This window comes from Canis lupus, chromosome 13 (assembly GCF_048164855.1).
Source record: "Canis lupus baileyi chromosome 13, mCanLup2.hap1, whole genome shotgun sequence".
In the NCBI taxonomy this organism is placed as follows: Eukaryota; Metazoa; Chordata; class Mammalia; order Carnivora; family Canidae; genus Canis; species Canis lupus.
Window position 1 is genome coordinate 20,378,656 of NC_132850.1, and position 21,013 is coordinate 20,399,668.

Here is a 21,013-nt window from a genome sequence, read left to right on the forward strand (position 1 = left end):
GTGTGGATTATCTGCCCCTCTTGGAGAGTTCTCTTGGCCTCAAGGACATAGCTCCCAATTTTCCTTCTACCTCCTGGATCAGTCTCGCTATCCTCTACAGGTTCCTCTTCCCCCTCATTCTTGTATTCACGGAGTGCTTTACTAGAGGGAAGAATCTAAGGGGATTTTAGGCTGTGGAATTATAGGATTCTTACAGCTTCTGCTATTAATTTGAAAAATATTGCTCTGGATAGGAAGGAGTCCAACATAGGTTTATATGTGATTTCTTAAATTCCTGCATGAAACTGGTTCAATAAAGATCTGCAGTTAAAACCATGGTTTTTTGTTTTTTTTTTTAACGTCTTGGGGTTTTGTTTTTAAACTTTAGCAGCCTTGTTTTGTTTCAGGCCAGTAATTATGAAAAATCTTTTTATTCTTCTCTACAGTACCACTTGGATAATAAAGAATTCAAGTATTATGTGCTCCCAAACCTATCTCCCTCCCCACCCTGAACTGCTCTACCTGCAGCTCCTTTCTCACAGTTGATGGCCAATCCCACCTGTACAATTGCTCAGGCCAAAAAGCTTGTTCCAGTATTGCCCTTAAAACAAGTTAAGAGGCCCTATCCAGAGCCCTGAGCTTTAGAGGAGTTGAAATGACTTGCCTATCTGGAGTTCATACTCATTCTAGACCAACTCTAGGTACTCAGGATTCCAAATACCCTGCCTAGATGGCCCCCACTATTGCCAAGGAACGCATTCCATCGGTGTGTGCACTACTGTAGGAGGGGGGTGGGCAGATTTTGAGCATGCAGGCTGGGACACCCATATAAATGAGCCATATCATTCAGACGGGAATAAGGAGAGAAGGGCTGAGGATCAGCTCTCCCTCTCAAGAAACATCCTTGCACTAGACTTTAAGATAAATCTGGTCAGGCGCTTACAAAGATCTTTGTCAAGATAGGCACGCTGAACATACTTTCATTTTTACAGAGCTTTTAAATATTTAACCATTTGTGTCTCCGCTGCATTCTTGCCCCAGGACTGCAAATATTTAGAAGCATACCTGCCCTGTAGTATATCCTTTACGTATTTTCTCTTGATACCCAACCCACAAATTGAGTCAGGAAATTCCAGCAGAAGCCTCCCAACTATGTGTTCTATCAGGGTCATCCCACATTCTCCAAGTCTGCTTGAATGTCATCTCAATAAGGCCTATCCTAATCACTAAAACTGCAACCACCCCATTCCCCTTAATTTTCCCCATAGTATGTATTATCTCCTAGCATCTACTGAATAGTTTATTGTGCCTGTAGGTTCAGTTCCTCCTCAAAAAGGCAAGAACCATTGTTTTGATAGGTCCCAACCACCCTGTGTAATTCTTGGCACACAGTAGGAGCTCAATATATGTAGAAATTTAAACTAAATCAAAAGCCTATCAGCCATGAAAAGAAAATCCATGTCTTCAAAGGCTGACGCATTTTTCATAATGTATCCTTTCAAAAACTTTCAAGCTGTAAGAGACCATGAAAAAACTCTCCAAACTTGCCATACCAATATGCATTTGGTATAATCTTTTAAAAGGAATAAATACTACATATGCTAGGCTTTTCTCTAGATCTCAAATGCTATATCCTATATAGATGCTATCTAAAATAAGTCCTACAAACTTTTCCGAGCAACATGCAATCTAATATTATGAGAGGTATTTCTACAAACTATCATCCTATTGGTTTCTAGTTAAGAGTAAACAAAAGGATGGAGAAACAATAGTTGAACAGCGTTGACAGCAGTTTCTCCTACCTGGCAAATAGCCAAATACTGGTTTAAAAAGTCCTCTAATCAATACCAAAGACATTTAATAGAACTTGGTAATTATTAATTAATAACTGTTTACTTTCATTTACGACTTGATTACATGACAAAAAACTATCAGCTTCCTAATTTGCAATACACAGTAGACTCTCAGAGCAATGATTATTAAAGACTGAACCTCTCAGCAAGGTTCAATTATTTTTCAAAAAATAGCTAAAATCCCAGTGACCTATGAAAATGGTTTAGTCTGAGCAGCACATAAAGGTCCACATTCAGCCTGCAATTTAGGCATTTTAGCCATTCATTTTAAAATACTGTTCGGGGATCCCTGGGTGGCGCAGCGGTTTAGCGCCTGCCTTTGGCCCAGGGCGCGATCCTGGAGACCCGGGATCGAATCCCACGTCAGGCTCCCGGTGTATGGAGCCTGCTTCTCCCTCTGCCTATGTCTCTGCCTCTCTTGCTCTCTCTGTGTGACTATCATAAATAAATAAAAATTAAAAAAATAAAAAATAAAAAAATAAAATACTGTTCGGCAGAAAAACCTTTTGAAGACTAATCTCCAAAATGCCTAGTTGAAAAGGTTAAATATTAACTCTCAGGTACAGATCTATCCACACTTCTTAGGTTCCTCCACTTACCTACCCGCCTTTCTCACCTCACTAGTTGATGAAGTGATGCCTCCTAGTGTCCAATGTGTAGAACACAGCGCAGAACAAGTCAGAATAGCAGAGGCTGTTTGTTGCTCTCTATTCACAGCTTTAAAAACTATTACAATCCCTTTGTGGTTCAGCCGTTGCCAAGCAGCTATCGCTGCCCTTTCTGCCAATAGCCTAATTCAGGTTTCTCTCTCATTTCGTCTTGTAACAGGCTAACCACCTGAATCTCCACCATTCCATACGTTACATTGCTGCCAGTTCTCTTCTTAGGAGGATATAAAACTTAGTTACCTTTCATTGTATAGGAACGTTAGAACTCCTCAGAAGTCCTACTTGCCTTTACAATTTTTTTAAAAAGATTTATTTATTTATGAGCGAGAGAGAGAGAGAAAGGCAGAGACACAGGAGGAGGTTGAAGCAGGCTCCATGCCGGGAGTCCGACTCAGGACTTGATCCCGGGACTCCAGGATCATGCCCTGGGGTGAAGGCAGGCACCAAACCGCTGAGCCACCCAGGGATCCCCTTCCTTTACAACTTACCTTCCACTGAACCTTATATTAGTTTCAGTCACTTATCTGTGTACCTTTCTTCACCAATCTTTTCCAACTGTTATCAAAAGTTTTGTTTTCCAAAAGCCAATTCACACCTCACAGCTTAGATTTCTTTTGGCGGAGTGGACTCCCCTCCCTAACCATATCCCACTACTTCTCATCTGATCAGTAGTTAACATCTTAGTGTTTTTATCATTGTACCTAGCCACATAGTGGATCATGCTAAAGCTTGAGGATGGTGCTGGCAGACAGCACTTAAAGGAGTCTAAATGTTAATTCTGGCTGAAATTGTGTTATTCAAAATAGAGAAGGCAGGCTGAAGACACTTTTTTGAAGATGTCCAACAAGTTAACGGAGTTCAGGAGCCTGTTAATGCATTAAGGTAATATTAGCTTTGAAATGACAAATGAAAGTGAGTGGATGAAACGGAGCTGGGATCCAGCTCTCTTCTTTTTGTCATCAATTCAGAATCGAGGAGATCGATTTGAGCCGAGTAAGGCAGCCCAATGAAGGAAGGTTAGGAGGGTATGAGAATCTTGCTTGGGTGTTTTAAACAGCCCCACAAAGTATTGATACAATTGGCAGTGTCAGTAGAGAAGCGTCAGGTAGTCCAGGGACTGTGACAACACTGGTGGACGGTTTTGAATTGGAGCATTGCCCTGGCTGAACAGCATCCAAACCTCTGCCTTCACTACGAGCCCATGAGCCCTAGCATCCTTTCCTAAGTCCACTTCCACTCAAACCAGGTAAATGCTCCTGTTGTTTACAACTCAAACGTCTGCTAGCCACCTGGCAAGTCTCTCCACTCACGGGACTGGATTCCAAGGACTCCCTCTTTCGCAGTCTTCTAGTACAACACAGCACACAGTCTAAGACATAGACGCTTTAATCCGATCATTATTGAAAGGCTTTTTGTTAGGCTTCAGAGGAAAGCAGAAGCTGTGTCGAAAATGCTTCCCCAAAATCCAGGGATGAAGGAAAACAGATGGGATGACAACCCGGCTTGCGCGCGGTGACCGGCGCGGTTGCTTCGGAAGAGGCGTGCAGGCTGCGGGCCAAGGACGGGAGGGCGGACGGGAGGGCAGACGCGGCGGCAGAGAACAGCACGCACGGGGTGACGGGCGCCAGAGAAGAGTGAAGGGAGCACAAAGAGCTGTGTGGCAGCCCTGCCCCAAAAAGGCGCAGATACTTTTAGCAAAGACCGAATCCAGGAAGCCTCTTCACGGCAAGCTCCGACCTGCCAGCGACCCCCCAGGAACACGAGTCTCACGGTAACGGAACAAAACTCCCCTTCAGCTCCTCAGCTGCAACTACCGGGTTTAAGTAAATCCGCGGAGTAACCAGGACCGTCCCTTCACAGGTCAGACCCAGACGTTCGGCGATGGTCGTCCCCCGGGAGACCCCGTTTACACGGTCACCTCAGCCAGTCTCGGCCTGACCGGAGTACCCGTTTCCAAGGACAGCAGCAAGCACAGTGACGCGAAACGCCTCCGATGAAGGACAGGGCTCTGGCCAAAACGCCTCCTTTGGGCTGCATTCCCGAACCTTACTGGGGCCTGCCTACCTATTTCTGAGATACAGTTGCTGCTTTCTATGTTCCAGGACACCCTTGGTCAAACCACCTTTTTCTAAACCTGAAGGTCTACAATGCATGGGACCAGCGTGTGGTCATCTTAACCTTCCTCCCCCTGCAGCTCCTTCAGCTCTAGATGTCCAGGTCTCCCTCTGGTGCCGTAACCAGGAATCACAGGCTCTTCTTTGAAGAGGACTCGATGCTGACAGTCTTTTGCCTCCTTCAGTCCAGTCCCACTGCTGCCTCAAAGCTGGCCGAGATGGGTAAGAGCACAGCAGCCATTCCCACCAATTAAGCAAGGGGGTGGGGTGAGGATAGAAGCTGTATGCCAAGGACAGCAGAAGCCTCTTCGAGAACTATGAAGCTCCCAAACCAGCCCCAGAGCCTACGTTTACTTACATTTAGAAGAAAACCCCTTGTAACCCACGTTGCATTTGGTTCGTTGTTCAGCCAACATGTATGAAAACCACAAGGGGCAGCATATCCGAAGGCTGTTTAGAATTAATCCAGATTAACTCTATGTACTCTAATATATTTGATATTCTGAAATCGCCAGCTTAATCAAAGTGCCTACTTAACCACTAGTGCGCACAGAATTAGCTGCAAGGCAGCCCGTGAAGACTTCTCAGGGTGGGTAGGAACACAGACAGAGGCCAAACATGTGAACGGCCTACTGGCTCCAACAAGAGACCAATGGTGAGCACGTGTTAAAGTTCTTAAAATTCTACCTTTACATACAAAGAGGGAATAATTACCATCCTCAAGTATAAAGATTAAATAAAGATTAGCTCTATTATCTTAAATGGGTACATATCTGGATCTTTCAAAAATGATTAGGATCTAGAATGCTGACGCAATACAGCAGTGTTTTCCTCTGAACTCCTTACAATATATTATACCTCACCTTTAAAAATAAATCTAGGGGATCCCTGGGTGGTTCAGCAGTTTAACGCCTGCCTTTGGCCCAGGACACGATCCTGGAGTCCCAGGATCGAGTCCCACGTTGGGCTCCCTGCGTGGAACCTGTGTCTCCCTCGGCCTGGGTCTCTGCCTCTCTATCATGAATAAATAAACTCTTTAAAAAAATAAAAAATAAAAATAAATCTATACTTGATGGTCACCTTATACTTAACATTTAAGATTTCTTTGCTAATCAATCGACATGTTTATGATTATGAATGACCTAATTATGTGTACATTTAAGAATCTCAATCGTCCACAATAGTCAAACGATATTCTAATACGATAAAGTAAAAACACTCATTCTCCATTAACAGGCATACAACGTATAATTTAAACTTTGTAGGTTCTGTTCATCTTGAAAAACTGTTGTAAAAAAAAAAAACTGTCACAGCCAACGGTTTTCATAAAAGTAAAAAAATTGTGGCCATTTTAAGAATTCAGTTCCTCATCCAAAATCTTATCATTCCTCCAGGAAGACACAGTCCCCTTCCAGAAGTAAACCTGGGTAGGTTTGTGACTATAACCAAAATAATTTAGAAGTGAGGACTTCCCAGGTTAGGTGATAAAAAGGATGCAACTTTTGCCTAAGGCTTGGAACCCGGCTCCTCTACTCTAAGGCCCGTATCTAGGTAAGCATCTGGCTACATCCCAGGCGAGGTCTCATCCAACATCAACCACCTCCTGTGCATGATTCCAGTCCCCGCCCTTCAAAGGCTGCCCCTCGTGCGGCTCATTACAACAGAAATGAACTGTAACCAAGTCAACAAAATAAATCTTGTCCATGTTCTGAGAATGGTTTTGTTATTCAGTACTAAGTAACTGCGACTATGGATACTTTCCAGGATTTCACAGAACCACTGGGTTTTACAGAGTACGCACAATCGAGTTTTGGTTTACGATTTCCTCAATAGAAGCCAAGCAGTATGTAGGAATTTGACGACAAAGGACTTTTAGAGCATCTTGGTGGGCTCAGGAGACTGAACTACTGAGAATCCATCATTTTATCTTGCCACATGACCTCAGGAGAATGACCCGGTACGGCCAAGTAAGTCCTAATTGATCTACACGTACAAAAATTTGCTTTCCACCTCTATCTTCCAGGCCCAGTATTACAAGTTAGGAAATCCGACAGTGAGCATGCATCCCGAGCTACTTCTTAAACTGGCAGAACCAGTTCAGAACTGAAGGACCAGAGTAGGTATTAGATCAATGAAACCGGGCAGCTGGGTGGCTCAGCTGTTTAGTGCCGCCTTAAGCCCAGGGCCTGATCCTAGAGTCCGGGGTTAGAGTCCCATGTCGGGCTCCTTGCATGGAGCCTGCTTCTCCCTCTGCCTGTGTCTCTGCCCCTCTCTCTCTCATGAATAAAAAAAATCTTTAAAATAAATAAAAATCAATGAAAAAGAGGATCTGTGTTAAGTGAGACATGCACAAAAGACCAGTGGCAGGAAGAAGGTGAAAGAAAAGGCAGCCACGCAGAACTGAAATAGCACAAATGCAGGTTAGACAGGCTGGGTTGTTGATACTCAGGTTGTTCTCAAGATTGCAGGCCCGCTCAACCAAGCCAATTGAATAGCAAAAAGGCCAGATCCAGCTTCTGGTTTTGCAACTTAAATCAACTAGCCTAATCCCAGTCTATAACATCACATCTGATTCCAAAACAGACACCCGCTCTCATCGTCCGCCTCTTTGTTATCTATCTGTCACAATGTCCGGAGCTCTAAATAAAAATTAGGGATGGAGAAGATGGGCTGAACAACAACAGCTTGGGCGTTTGGGGCATTCATGTCTAAAGACTATCAGACTTCATTTAATTTTACTCTAGATCATTCCTGGATAGGAGTCAGGGCCAAAACATAGTATAAGAAAATGTATGAAAAAAACAGGTAATGAGATTTTTAAGAACTAGCTGACTTTAGAGAATAAATCATTCTTTTCCATTTTAGTTTTACATCAAAACTTTTTGAAATGGGGGAAATGGTTTATATTCTCAGCCTTAGTCTCTGTTCTTTTGTACACCAAATAGGACACCCTTTAGCCAAGAGACATTTTACCTTTAGAAACACAACAACAAAAAAGCCCAACTAGTTTTAAAATTCACTGCAAAAACCAATTTAAGAGAGGATTCCAACCGCAAGTTCTGGATTTTGTTTAGGAAGTTTACTATATGCTCATTATTTATGTATCAGGTTGTAAGCACTAGAAGCACTAATGTGTTCTCAGTAGTGCTCACCACAATCTACACCAAACAAGGAGGTTGAATGAACAGTGGCAGGTGAACCCCAGAACCTGTATTTAACCATTCTACCACCAAATGCATTAACGGTTTTATTCCCACATGCATTTAAAAAATGATAGTTCATCACTTGTTTAGGGACTATACAACTTCTTTTCCATTTTTATCCATGGTTTTAAATTCCTATAGAGCAACCTCATTCACAATTCTCATTCCTGAGTCCATTCTCATTCCTAATGAACAAATATGACTGGAGGAAGGCTGGGAAAAAGTCCTACTGTGTTGGATTAACTTGGAGACATTCAGTGTGTAATTCAGTTTTTAATCTATGTTCACTGGTACACACAAATTGATTGCACAACTAACACTGCTTGTACTGATCCTGTAAGAATGTCTTCATAATGAGGAAAAAACAGCATTTAAAGGGTAAAAGGACATGATGCCTGCAACTGTCAAATAGTTTAGAAAAAATGTGTCTAAATGTATGCTTCAGAATACACAGCTATACTTAGCAAAATCCAACACAACACTGTGATGTAAGAATACACAAGAATTCTTTCAACTGTATTTTCAGAGTTATAGTATCTATCATGTCTTAGTTTAAAAACTGCCTTCATGGGAGGGTCATCTTCACTTGAAATACTCTGAATAGATGGTTTTTAGTGTTTTAAACCCTTTAAAACTTCTGTGGCTACGTCTTCCATGGCTTGGCCCCAAGCTTGTATCTCCATCCATTTATAAACACCTTGATTGTGTCCGAGATTGTCCTACCTCAGGATTTTCAGGGTTTTCTCCAGACCTTCACTTGAACTGCTCTCCACTCAAAGGATCCATCTTTGGATCTACACAAATTCCTACCCCTCTTTGAAATTCTAGCTAAAAAGCTGTCACCTAAGTTTTTGAGTCTACTTTATCACTCCATGAAAAACTTTTCGGAGCCACAATTACCTAACTTCATTATGAATAACAAAATTAAGACTATCAATATCACTAACTCTTGATATGAGATCTGTCAATTTCTGGCACTTTCGATCACTCATCCCCAGTTCTTTCTTAGTTTTTAAGTTTAAACTACACAAGGAACTAAAAACTCCATTCACCTTAAGCAACATTTTCTCCTTTCAAAATAAAACTCAGAACAAGTAAGAGATCTGCAAAAGCTACAAACTCTCAATTTCTTAGTTTTCTCAATATGAAAATTAAGCAACTGAATTAATGACTTATTTCCTGCTGGCAATTTATTATTTCTAAATTGTTATATTCCATTTCTCACCTATTTTACATGTAAGATAATTACTCAATACCTTCATTTTTTTAACGGAAAAACCTAAAAGTACAGAATATTAAATGGAAGAAACACAAGATACAAAGTATATAGTATTTTTTGAAAATATAATTAATACATCAATTAAAATTTTCTCATGGATAAACACTCATCCTTAAAATAATTTCACACTCCAACAAAGATATTTCCATTTCTCAGAAGTCACATAAGTGATCCCTAATTAGTCCACGACCTTGGTTTTTTAATCCAAGTTATATTCTGATATCTGGATTTTTAAACCTGTATACAAAATCACTACTATACATCTGTAAGTTAATCTCATCATTATCATTTACATTTACTTTTCAGCTATTAGACTTAGTGCTTTAAGTAGCAAATTACCTAAGTTATGAACACATATTTTCAAAACAAAATCCAGTTCACAATTACCAAGAATATATACAGTGCAGGAAGATTTAAAAAAAAAAAAACAAACAAAAAAAACACTAAAGTAGCATAGGATTTCTCATTCCGAAGGTTCCTATTAAGAACATATACTTCTCCTAAACTACCCATTTATTCTGTACATTTAAAATAACATTTGGCTGGACTCAAATAGTCAAAAAAATATAAAGGCTAAAATTTTTCTAAGACTAAACTGTAAAAATGGACTCAAATTCTAAACCAAGTCCTGAAACCAAGCATTCAAAGAATATCTGAATATTAGTTTAATATTTCTGCATTGTACGATCAGGTTTTCACAAACAGTAATTTAAAGTTTATTTTTAGTAAGGGTAATGGCCTACAACTCAGATAAACCCCAAAATTTGTACTGCCTTACAAGCGGCAGTCATATGAACAGTAATTCAGTTATCTTACGGGCCTACGTATATATACACCAATCAGTATCATTAACCTATTCACAGAATAATGAAAATATTCCTATCAAAGCTAATGTCTCCCAGGTTTGTTTTTATTAAATGAGCTAAAAACTGAATAGAAGTAGAATCCCATTTTTCTTAAGTGTTGCTCTGTAAGCCAGGTCCACGCACTTCAGGTATTTTTATGTCACAGAAATACTAATACTGCTTCAGTGAACTCGATAAAAGAATTCTGAAAAATTACATAAATTTAACTTTCAGACATCCGCGTTAAATCAAAAACCTAAGTGATTTATAAAACTGTTGTTTACTTACCATATCTGAAAGACCATAAAATGACAGAAAAAAAAAATTCAAAGTATTTGCTTATATAGGTGATTATGAGATTTTGCCATTTCTAGAAAGAAAAAAATAGAACTTCTTGGTAATCTGTGCCTCAGCAGGGGAAACTATAAACTGGAAATGTAAAGGCAAAATTCAAAGTGTCTCAAAAATGTCTAAAGTTAACTCAGAGTAAAAATCTTTGTCTTCCAGTAACAAACTCCACTTTGAGGGCTTGGGAGGTCGCTTTTAAAATTATACAAATTCACAAGCCATTCTCGCCTAAGCACAGAATAGCCTACTTCTAAACATCTCTACTCTCTGCTCTTCAAAAAAAAAAAAAAAAAAAAGTATATAAATACAAATATATTCATATTTTTAAAAAACCACCCAAAATATCACCAGTACATTTTATAAAATTAAATGCAAATTTTATTAAGGATTTCAAATTACATATTTTCAATTTCTAGAATGGAATAGAACCATTTTGGAACTGGAGAGATGGCATAGATAAACACTAATATCCTTGCAATGCCAAATTTATTAAGAAAACAATTCCTCTGCAAACCACATCCCCTTTATATAACAAGATGAAATAGTATCTGCCCCCTTCACTTTGGCAATAGCTAGTACCTAAAGGAATGAGAAAAAAAAAATAGGGGTTCTGCTACTTAAGTTCATTAAAAATGGGATTCTATCTTGAGATTAAAATTTTTTCAGTTCAGAAAAGGCTGTGATCAAATGAGCTATGCGTACAAAAACAAAAATCAGCAAAGAAGGTCTAATCAGAGCAACCAAAAACAGTTTGAAAATAAAGAGGAAAAACATAACGTTTTTCATGGCATTTTTTTCCTACAAACTATCACAACTGGTTAAGGATTTCCAGTAGTTAATTAAAATCTCAGAAGAGGAATGAATAATATTATACAAATAACAAGATGTGTTCACATTCCAAGATCTTAATACTAAGTTTTCAAAAAGGAAACTCTATCTCTTCTAAAAACAATGTAAGTTTATTAAGAGCAGGAACTCTAGGCTGTCCTCTAATTATCTAATCCATTTAGTCTTCCCTCACTGTCAAAGCTTATAAGCTTATCACAAAAATTAACAGTAATTAGCCTGAGGTATTTTAAATGTGGCTCTACAGTCTCAAATTTAATGGCATTTCCCCCTAAAAATGGTCTTCTTCCTACTTAGTCCCATGATCTCTGTAGTATTTTACTACAATATGGTCATAACTAAAATACCTAAAAACAATCCTTGGACCTTTTCAAAGAATTGCTCATCTATCAGCTTCTATTGAGATAGGAGCCACACGAAGATCTGCAAGAGTGTTACCTGACCAGATCCAGAATAGAGGTACTTAAACCTTTGTTTTCCAGTTGAATTATCAAACCCTAGTATGAATAAAATGCTGAATATCATACTTGTGGTACAAATAGGTCCAAATTTTTGAGCTTTTAATGAGATCGAGAAACATTTCATAAAATTTAACTTAATATGCCTTAACATATCTGTGAGGTAGTTAGGTAAACAGTACTACCCATTTTAATACATAGTAAACAGAAGCATGGGTAAATGACATACTCATCCTTTAAAAGCAGTTTAAGAATTGAATTAACCATAGAGGCTTTGGGGCCTTCTCTCTAGTTCTAATCAACAGAAATGAAATTTTAACCCTTCTAATATTTCTTTTAAAAAAACAGTACATCATTTATCATTTAAGATTTTGTCTTTTTTATACTTTCTTAATTAGCAGATGTAGTACCTCTCCCAAAGCTGACACTCTTTTCTTCCATAATAGGGTAAACTGGGTACAATGCTTAATTCAAGCTAGGCCTCTGCTTCTACCTGAATTAGTACAAAATTAAGACATTCTCTTGTGAGAACTAAAATTATATTTGACATTTTTATTTTAGGCTGCAAAAACAAAAACAAGCAAACAGTAACAACAAAAAACTCGAAATAGGCTTGTCAAATGATGTAAATTCATCCTTTCCAGGGAAGCAGAAGGTAGACCCTACCATAAAGAAAAGATGCTTAGTTAATGGAAGTTAAATTTAAAAGTACAGTTAAAATAATGAGGCTTAACTTCTGAAAATAGGTTTTATTCACCTCCCTATAGTAATATCCACACTATGAGTTAGGTTTCTTTACTATTATTTCCTTATTAGGTTTCTAACTATGTCACCTAAAATACAAAATTCCATTAATAATCTAGTTATCAGTTGTGGTCTTACTGGAAATTCTTAACCATATATTTGTCTCCACAAGTTTTGTTTTTTAAATGAGGAATTGTCTTAGTCTAAGTCACTGCATTTCTATAACAAAGTCATGAAAGGCACAGCTAGTGCAAGCCAACATAAACCCAATTCAACTACCAGCTAAAAAAAACACTTTGGTTCTTCAGGAAAAAAAAATTAGCAAACAGTTTCTTTTAATAGTTCTGTTCCCTTTCACAGCTGTAATCTACACTCTTTGTTACAGGATACAAATTACTCCCGAAGAACCAAACCACGTAGTGATGAACGAACATGCGTGGAAGAATTTGGGCGGTCAATAGAACTGCCAGATAAACTAGAGTGAAAATGCTACGTAGAACAAATTGGTCTAAAATTATCAGTTCCTTTCCTTTAAAAAAAATTACTGAGTCTACCAAGAAAATACAAAAACATAAGGCTGTAAGTAAATAATAGTTGTGTTTAGGCTATTACAGTGCAGGTTATCCTCAAGGCCACATACATCCTGCTTCACTGCTGCTTGCACTCTGCTGGGTTTTGATCCTTCTGTTAAAGGAAAACAACAAGTCAATCTATCTTCTTCTACCTGCTTCATTTAATTTTCAACAGTAATTATCGTAATTATATGATCTCTTCGTTCTACCAAAATTTTTGCCAAATTAAGGAAATGGTATAGCAAGGATGGCAAACTATTTATTCAAATATTAGCAAATCACAAAAATGCTAAAGCCCAAATTTTACATTGTGGAATGAACTCCATAAAATAACACACTGAACCATAATCTTAAAAATTAACCAAGCAATTTATGTTAGTCATATCACCAATTATTTTTGCCTTTTTCTAGATTATTCAGACATACTAATTTATACCTTTTAGACTATTTAATTTGATTTTTAATTACCCCTTCTCTTACCTGCTCACTAAAGTATCTTCTGGATATTTTACAGTACTTAGCAAATGAGTAAATGCATTTAACAGAAACCAAGTTTCAAATGAATCTTGATAATGTACTATGTATTTTGGGGGGAGACAAAGGGCTTTACCAACTCTGATATAACAAACTCCCAAGAACAACTGAGAGTCTCAAAGATAAAGAAAGTGGTTGGGAGACTCCCAATAAGCAGTACTGCTTCTCTATTCCCAAGCACTCCTGCAATCAGATTATTTAAAAACTGACCTTTGTTTATAAGCTATCCTTGGGGGCAGCCCGGGTGGCTCAGCAGTTTAGCACCTGCCTTTGGCCCAGGGCGTGATCCTGGAGCCCCGGAATCAAGTCCCACATCAGGTTCCCTGATGGAGCCTGCTTCTCCCTCTGCCTGTGTGTCTCTGCCTCTCTAATAAATAAATAAAATCTTAAAAAAAAAAAAAAAAGCTATCCTTTGGAGGGAAAACAACCTAAAGAATATAAACAAGAATTTAAAATGCTTCCAAGGGCTCCTGGGTGACACAGTCGGTTAAAGACCGGCTGACTCTTAATATTGGCTCAGGTCATGATCCTGGGATCAAGCCCGAGGTCAAGCCCTGAATCCCTGCATCAAACTCTGCACTAGGGCAGGGAGTCTGCTGAGGATTCTTGCTCTCTCTCTCTCTCTCTCTCACCCCCTTTCTCTCCACCCTTCCCCCTCCATTCACTCTCTCTAAAATAACTAAATCTTTAAAAAATAAAATGAAAATAAAATGCTTCTTAAAAACACTTTTTAAAAAGCATAGGGGCACCTGGGTGGGTCAGTTAATTTCAGCCTTCAGCTGAGGTCACAATCCCAGGGTCCTGGGTGGGATCAAGCCCCACATCAGGCTCCCTGCTCAGCAGAGAGCATGCTTCTCTTCCCCTCTCTCTGCCCCAACTTTCGTCTTGTGTATGCTTGCACTCTCTCAAATAAATAAAAAAATAAAAATAAATTTTTTAAAAGAGCCCAAGATAATGTACATTAAAATCTTAGGGTTTATTTAGCCTGAGACTAAGAAAAATACAAAGTCAGAACCAAAAATAAAGTTTCTTAGGAAATGTGCACTGAAATCTCATGTACTACTGATATGCCAATGGGGATCAAAACAGAATATATATTATCTCCAGGCAATAGGATTTATTAAAGACTTTAATGGACAAAAAAATAAATAAACCTTATATTAAGAAACATCAACTCTTACTTAACCTGCCTGGAATAAAAAGCAGCACTAATTTTGCTCACCTTTGAGTCATAGTCTGGATCATTTTCCTCATCTCCTTCTTCTTCCCCTTCCTATATTAAAGTTCAAAATGCATCCATGAAGTAGGTACACAGTAGGAAGAAATGGCTCATAACGTACGGAGAAATTTTAATACAAGTTACTCTATAGGTCAAAAGATTTTCATGATTACAGTTTGGTGACAATGCAATTTAATTTGAAAGCTTCTAATATGAAAAATTTCCCAACACAACTTGAGACATCCAGAGAGCTTTTATTGAAAAGATTTACTGCAGCCAACGTTGAAAAAGTTTACTGCAGCTTTTGACTTCTTCAAAGAGCTGATAACCCTGCAGCAGAACAGAATTATTTGAAATAAAAAAAATGTTCTGAGTTTTGCAATTTATTTATTGAAACCTCATACATACATTGTTTGGCTGTAGAATTCTAAAACCATATTTTTTTCCAAAAGGATTTTATCCCGTATCACAGAATAAGGATTATAGCAAAGGAATACATAAGTCACTCAATTTGCTTCTCAGTGTGTTAAACAGAGAATTATTTGCTCATTTGGTAAACATTACCTCATCCGCTTCTTCACCTTCTTCATCATACTAAAAAGGGAAAAAAAGGTGAGGTTTGAATGAAGCTAACAAACATTTGAGAATAGCATTTGTTACAGCCATGACTGTATCCACTAATATTTAAAAGTATTCAAAATACTTTCTCTAAGGCCATTAATTATAAATTAAATAGCTGCAGGAATCACTCAACTCAGTGCCAATATCTAAATCTGACAATTTAAAAAGTTAAAGAACACAGTACAATTGTGGGTGTGATCAGACAACTATTACTATAAGCATTACTTGCCTATACTTATGTGAAGTATAAGCAAGCGCAAAAAGAACCTGAAACCTATTTGAATGACATCTAGCAATAAAGATAACCAAAATATGAGGACTGCCTAATTTTACCTTAATTCTTGATTATTCCTTCAGATAAAAATTCTATGCTTCCTAGTATTGTTCTATTAAGCAATAAAAAATATCTCAGGTATGTTTGTCTGGTCAAAACCGAGAGCATAATACATCTACAACACTGACCAAAAGTTGCACTAATTCAGAGCAGTCTTCATAAAGAGCAGGAAAATAAAAGCTACCAAATATTCTAAGGAAATATTTAAAAACAATTCAGGAAAGTTACCTACAGGACATCTGTAATTAGCCTTTGAATTATTCTGTTTTCTTAAAAATTTACATTTACTCATTAAACTGCTCACCAATTGTGACCATCATACCCTCACCAAATGATTTCACTGCAGGATTCAGATTCACTCACATCATCATCATCATCTTCAATAGCTTCTCCAGTAAAGTATAACACTGATCTTGGGATTATACGCTCACGTAGAAAGTGACCAATTTCAAAGTCTGCAGCAAGGATAGCTTCAGCATCATCATCCTGTTTTGTTTTTTAAGGAAAAAAAAAAAAAGCACAATATTTAATAACTTATTTAATTAGGCACATGCAAGAATTTTAGGATTAAATCCTAATGAAGCAACATTCAATTTCACTTCTAACTTTGTCATTTTAAAATTATCTTCTGTGTGTGATTAAACAGTCATCTATATATGTATATATGGTTTATGTTCATAGGTTTTTAAAAAAGTTAGCAAGTCAGTGTATATTACTTAGAGAAATTTAGGAAAATAAAAATTAGAACTTTATTTATTGCTTAGTTTTTGACTTAAAATTAAAATATAAAAGCAACTTTGTTACGGGATTTTAATTTTCCTTATAAATACTCATTACTGAAAACACAAATTGAATAATATTAAGAATCTCAGGATTTAAATAACATTAGGTATACAGCACACAAAGAACACAGAAGATCACCTCACAATTCCTTAAAGATAGTCTATTAGCAGTTTGCATGTATAATGCCAAATGAGAATTATATTTAATAATTTCTGTTTTAAGGAGTTCTATTTAATGACAAAGCACAACATAGAAATGGTGCTGACATTATTCAAAATTAAAATAATCCCACTTAAGTTCCATGATACCAAACAATGAATTAACATTCCATCAATGTCTATTTTGAATCATCAACACAATCCACTTTAACAGCCAAAAAAAAAAAAAAAAAAAAAACCCACAAAAGGGGGCAGTGGACTTTGAAGGAAAGATAACTCATCACAAGTGGAGGTGTTCTATCTGTAACAACTCAAGACCGTTTTTGTCACCATCAATATTTGACAGTAGAATTAAAAAAAAAAATTCACTTCAACACAAACTCCAATCCACTCACTAACATGAAAATAGCATGAAACTCTATCTTAATGCTAAGTAGTTCTACCTAAAATTCACGTGCCACTTTTATATTCTTTTTAATCCCACGAAAGGCTTTTTTTTTTTTTTTTTTTTTAACAAAAGGCATTTTGAACCAAGCTTGCCACTTTTTATAGGCAGAAATACCTGGCTTTTATAGATCTGGTCTAAGTCTTAGCCAAAACTATTCTAATTCAAAAGTACTTCAAAATAAACATACTTTCTAATTCCATATGTATAAAACTTAGACTGAGTTAATAGAAGTTCAAAAATCTGGCCAACAGAGGGACGCCAGGGTGGCTTAGCAGTTGAGCATCTGCCTTTGGCCCAAGGCGTGATCCTGGAGACCCGGGATCCAGTCCCATATTGGGCTCCCTGCATGGAGCCTGCTTCTCCCTCTGCTTGTGTCTCTGCCTCTCTCTGTGTCTCTCTCATGAATAAAGATTTTTTTTTTTAAATCTGCCCAACAGAAAAGCAAATTCAAAACACATACCTAGCTTACACCCTTGCCTGCACAGACTTCTTTGAGGTTATTCCTCATTCCAGGCTGTAACACAGGCACTAATAAGTAAGCTCTTGGCTATGGGGTCACATAATTCATGGCCACAATATGAAAGCGTGTTTCCACTGGAGTAACAAATACAGAAAGGATTCTAACCAGAATGTGGTTAGGAGTAAATAGTCCAAATGACTTAATACATCCGAGTTTCAATAAGAAAACTATCATCTTAAGAACCTGAAGCCCCCACAAGCCTCAAAAGAAAAGTCTTTAGCCTTTCAGCATTTCTCAGTGAAAGCACTCCGTGCATTTTGAATGAAATAATTTCAGATGGATACAGGTCTTCTTCATGCACTGCAAGCCTCAGGTGAGTAGCAACTATCCAACTCCCCACATCTGAGAAACAGTTCTTTAAATTTCACAGTGAACAATTCAACAAATAAATAACGATTTAACTTACCAAATCTCCACTCTCAGGAACTGCAAAATTGAGAAAAGGAATTCAAATGAGTAAGGAATTTTTAAAAAGCTTACAATAAAACAACCATCAATACCCAAACTAAGACACTATTTACCTTCAGGTGGGGCAAAAAAATTAAAGAAAGAGTCATTGGAAACTGTTTTGGTCACAGTACGAACTGTCCCACGTCCCTTGTGTTTCTGCTTCTTCTTAATGGTTTTCAAAGTGACATTCTTTCCTTTTTTCCAATCTATCTGGCACCTTGCAAAACAAAGGGAAGAATCTATCACAATTAACATACTACACTTAATTGCTGGAAGAGCTAAGATTTATCCAATCGAATGTTATATATTTTTTTGAGATTTTCTTTTTTAGAGAGCGAGAGCACTCTTGCACATGAACAAGGGGAGGACCAAAGGGGGACAAAGTCTCCAGCAGACTCTGGGCTGGGACACGGGGGCTCAATCTCACAGCCCTGCGATCATGACCTGAGCCAAAACCAAGAGACGCTTCACTGAATGAGCCACCCAAGCACCCCAAATATTATTTGTATTACCAATTTTAGGGGGGGAAATTGGCTCAAATGCTTTCAATAGCAATACATAAAGAGGAAAATTTTATTTCTAAACACATTTTCTCAACAAAATTATTGACAAGTAGCACAAATTCACAATAGAGTAAATTTAAGTGTTCTCCTTTGCAGAGATGTCTGCAATACCATAAGCCAAGGAGTTCTAGGAAAGTAGGTATGCTTGTCTAAGAAACACTTTTCTGAAATGTTTAAACTATGTATCAAATATACACTAGGAAACACTAAATATCACAAATCATAAGTAAAACAATAAGACATAGAATATTCTGTGAAAGTAGTAAAATTAAACTCACCCTGTACAACCCATAATTTCTGGTCCATCAAAAGAAAAGGGATCAGAATCATCTGGTTCTGATCTCATCCTATAGGTCTTTGTCAATACTTCATTTGTGAAATATTCATTGGGTTCAAAGTGAAATTCTAAGACAAAACTCTTAAAAAAAAAAAAAAACTGATGAAACTCCTGCATCATAAATGTTCATGCTTTATTAAGTGAAATTTAATCTATTGATTTTTACAACCACATAAAGTAGGTGATAATGCCTTTTCTGCTCCGGGAATGGGTCAGATAAACCCCAAATTATGTCAAAAAAGCAAAACAAAGCACAAAATAAAACTAAATAAAACCTAGCTCAACTTACAACTTCTATTTAGTAGCATTTTTATAAATAGGTTAGAACGAAATAAACTGACCTAGTACTCCCTCCTCCTTTCATCCCTACAAAGACTTTAAATCTTCTCCTACCCCAAATGTGACAGAGAAATAGCCCAACTTTACTATACACGATAGAAGAAAGAATCTATAGTCTGTAGTAGCTTTGCCCATACTTCACATAATACTGATGATTTTAGGAGAAGCTCATAGCTGATCTTTCATCATGGGGAAGTAGGGGGCCTCTAACATCTTTTGTTTCATGTAATTTCCAGACACACACCTTTTAAGACAGAGTAGGTATTCAGGGTGCTATTATTTTTTTCCTTGCTATCATTTTTATCTATTCTTCATCTAGACACAAGGATTTACTATATTTCAATAACAGTTTTATGTTCAGAGGGAGGAAAAGGAATAAATACTGTATCATAATTACCAACACCCAAACATTTATTTCCTAACAATAATTAAGAGTACCAACTTCTTTCTCACCATTTCTAGGCTTAGAATATCACTTTTTAGAAAGTTCCATATATCTACCTATAAATGTCTAATGTTAAAAAACTAAAAATATTTCAAAGTTCTTTTACCATAGGCTGGCCAGCATCTGAGAACTTCACTTTAATATCTTTCAAGTGCTTCAGAATAGGTTCGTCGTGTTCCTGCAAATTAAGAAAATACTAAAATGAGAATCTAACGTAGCACTTCAGGATTAGTGTGCTACCACTGGACAATAAACATTTAGGTGACTGAGACATTTATATAGTGAGGTAACAATTACAAACCGTAAGACCTACTCTCCAGATTATGGTTTTATACCAAAGCTATAGTTTACTTATAAGCTCTACTCATTTCTACTGCCAATGGTAGAAAAAAAGTGACTTAACAGAGAATTATATCTATCATCAGACCGAATGGGCTGAAGAACATAAAACCAAGTCTAAGGCATATTTGCTTTAAAAACATTTCCTTTTCCAGCTGCTTCTTATTCCTTTCATTCTGCTGGGTCCTTCTGTACTTTGCCAAAGTAGAAATGCAATAAGCAGTCACAGTTTTGAGATTTCTTTTTCTTGACTTCTATCACTAAAGTACACTAAAAGTACTATAATGCAGATAATAGTGGCTCAAGAAATGCATCTGATTACAACAGGTGAAATTTCCCTGAGAAGGTGACATCTGTGTTGGATTTCAAAAAAAAGTGACAAGGAGTAAAGGAGTTAAAGGAGTTAAAGATCTTTATGTTATTCCTTTAAAATGCAAATGTTCCTCAATATTTGTTTCAGACTGAAAAGGTCTTTTTGGTAAGATAAATGAAATTTTAAGTTTCCTCTCTCCACTCTCTAATACCAAGCACCTAAACAGAGAAGACACAAGACTAAACAAAACACTGCTCAATGATAAACAACTGTCAAAGGGACTATTTCAGTATCTAACTTGAAAATGAACTATAATTTGATTACAATAATCGAAGATGCAATTTTCCTTCTACAGGTAACAGTTTTCAAAAGACAGCAATCATTCTGTAGAGGTCAACAATGGAGTGACTAGTCATCATACCCATTTAAATTTCAAAGGTTTTTACCCTTTGAGGTAAACTGATGTTTTTAATGAATAAAATTACCTGAACCATATCACTGAGCAAGTCAACATTCTTAAAAACAGTCAACCAGAATTCAGGAATTCCCTTGGGGTCTTCTTTTTCTTCATCCTTTTTCTCATCTTCAATCTTGGCTTTTTCTTTTAGCTCCTCCTAGATAAATAACAGCATAAATTATTGAATAACTAGATTAGATCACTTGATAAAATCTTACCATCTCCTAACTTACATCCAGTGATG

General features: G+C 37.2%; 1 protein-coding gene and 1 long non-coding RNA gene across 23 annotated transcripts in view; one reads left to right on the forward strand and one right to left on the reverse strand.

Moving 5' to 3' along the window:
* Nucleotides 1–3,592: 3,592 nt before the first annotated feature.
* On the forward strand, nucleotides 3,593–6,329 carry LOC140602770 (uncharacterized). Its single transcript, XR_012005666.1, has 2 exons — nucleotides 3,593–4,271; nucleotides 4,361–6,329. It is a non-coding gene; the product is annotated as an uncharacterized lncRNA (long non-coding RNA).
* A 5,801-nt stretch (nucleotides 6,330–12,130) lies between these two features.
* Nucleotides 12,131–21,013, reverse strand: part of NAP1L1 (nucleosome assembly protein 1 like 1) — a 33,135-nt gene continuing 24,252 nt past the window's right edge. For 19 of the 22 annotated variants that reach the window (XM_072772817.1, XM_072772818.1, XM_072772828.1 and 16 more), the window contains 9 exons: nucleotides 20,798–20,926; nucleotides 19,767–19,838; nucleotides 18,818–18,957; nucleotides 18,048–18,193; nucleotides 17,933–17,952; nucleotides 15,981–16,103; nucleotides 15,227–15,256; nucleotides 14,666–14,716; nucleotides 12,131–13,021 (listed from right to left, as the gene is read on the reverse strand). In XM_072772817.1, coding sequence (XP_072628918.1) covers nucleotides 12,986–13,021; nucleotides 14,666–14,716; nucleotides 15,227–15,256; nucleotides 15,981–16,103; nucleotides 17,933–17,952; nucleotides 18,048–18,193; nucleotides 18,818–18,957; nucleotides 19,767–19,838; nucleotides 20,798–20,926 — 747 coding nt within the window. In that variant the 3' untranslated portion in view covers nucleotides 12,131–12,985. Of the gene's footprint in view, nucleotides 13,022–14,665; nucleotides 14,993–15,226; nucleotides 15,257–15,980; nucleotides 16,104–17,932; nucleotides 17,953–18,047; nucleotides 18,194–18,817; nucleotides 18,958–19,766; nucleotides 19,839–20,797; nucleotides 20,927–21,013 lie in introns of all 22 variants that reach the window. The other 3 variants (XM_072772815.1, XM_072772816.1, XR_012005662.1) reach the window with 3 other exon arrangements.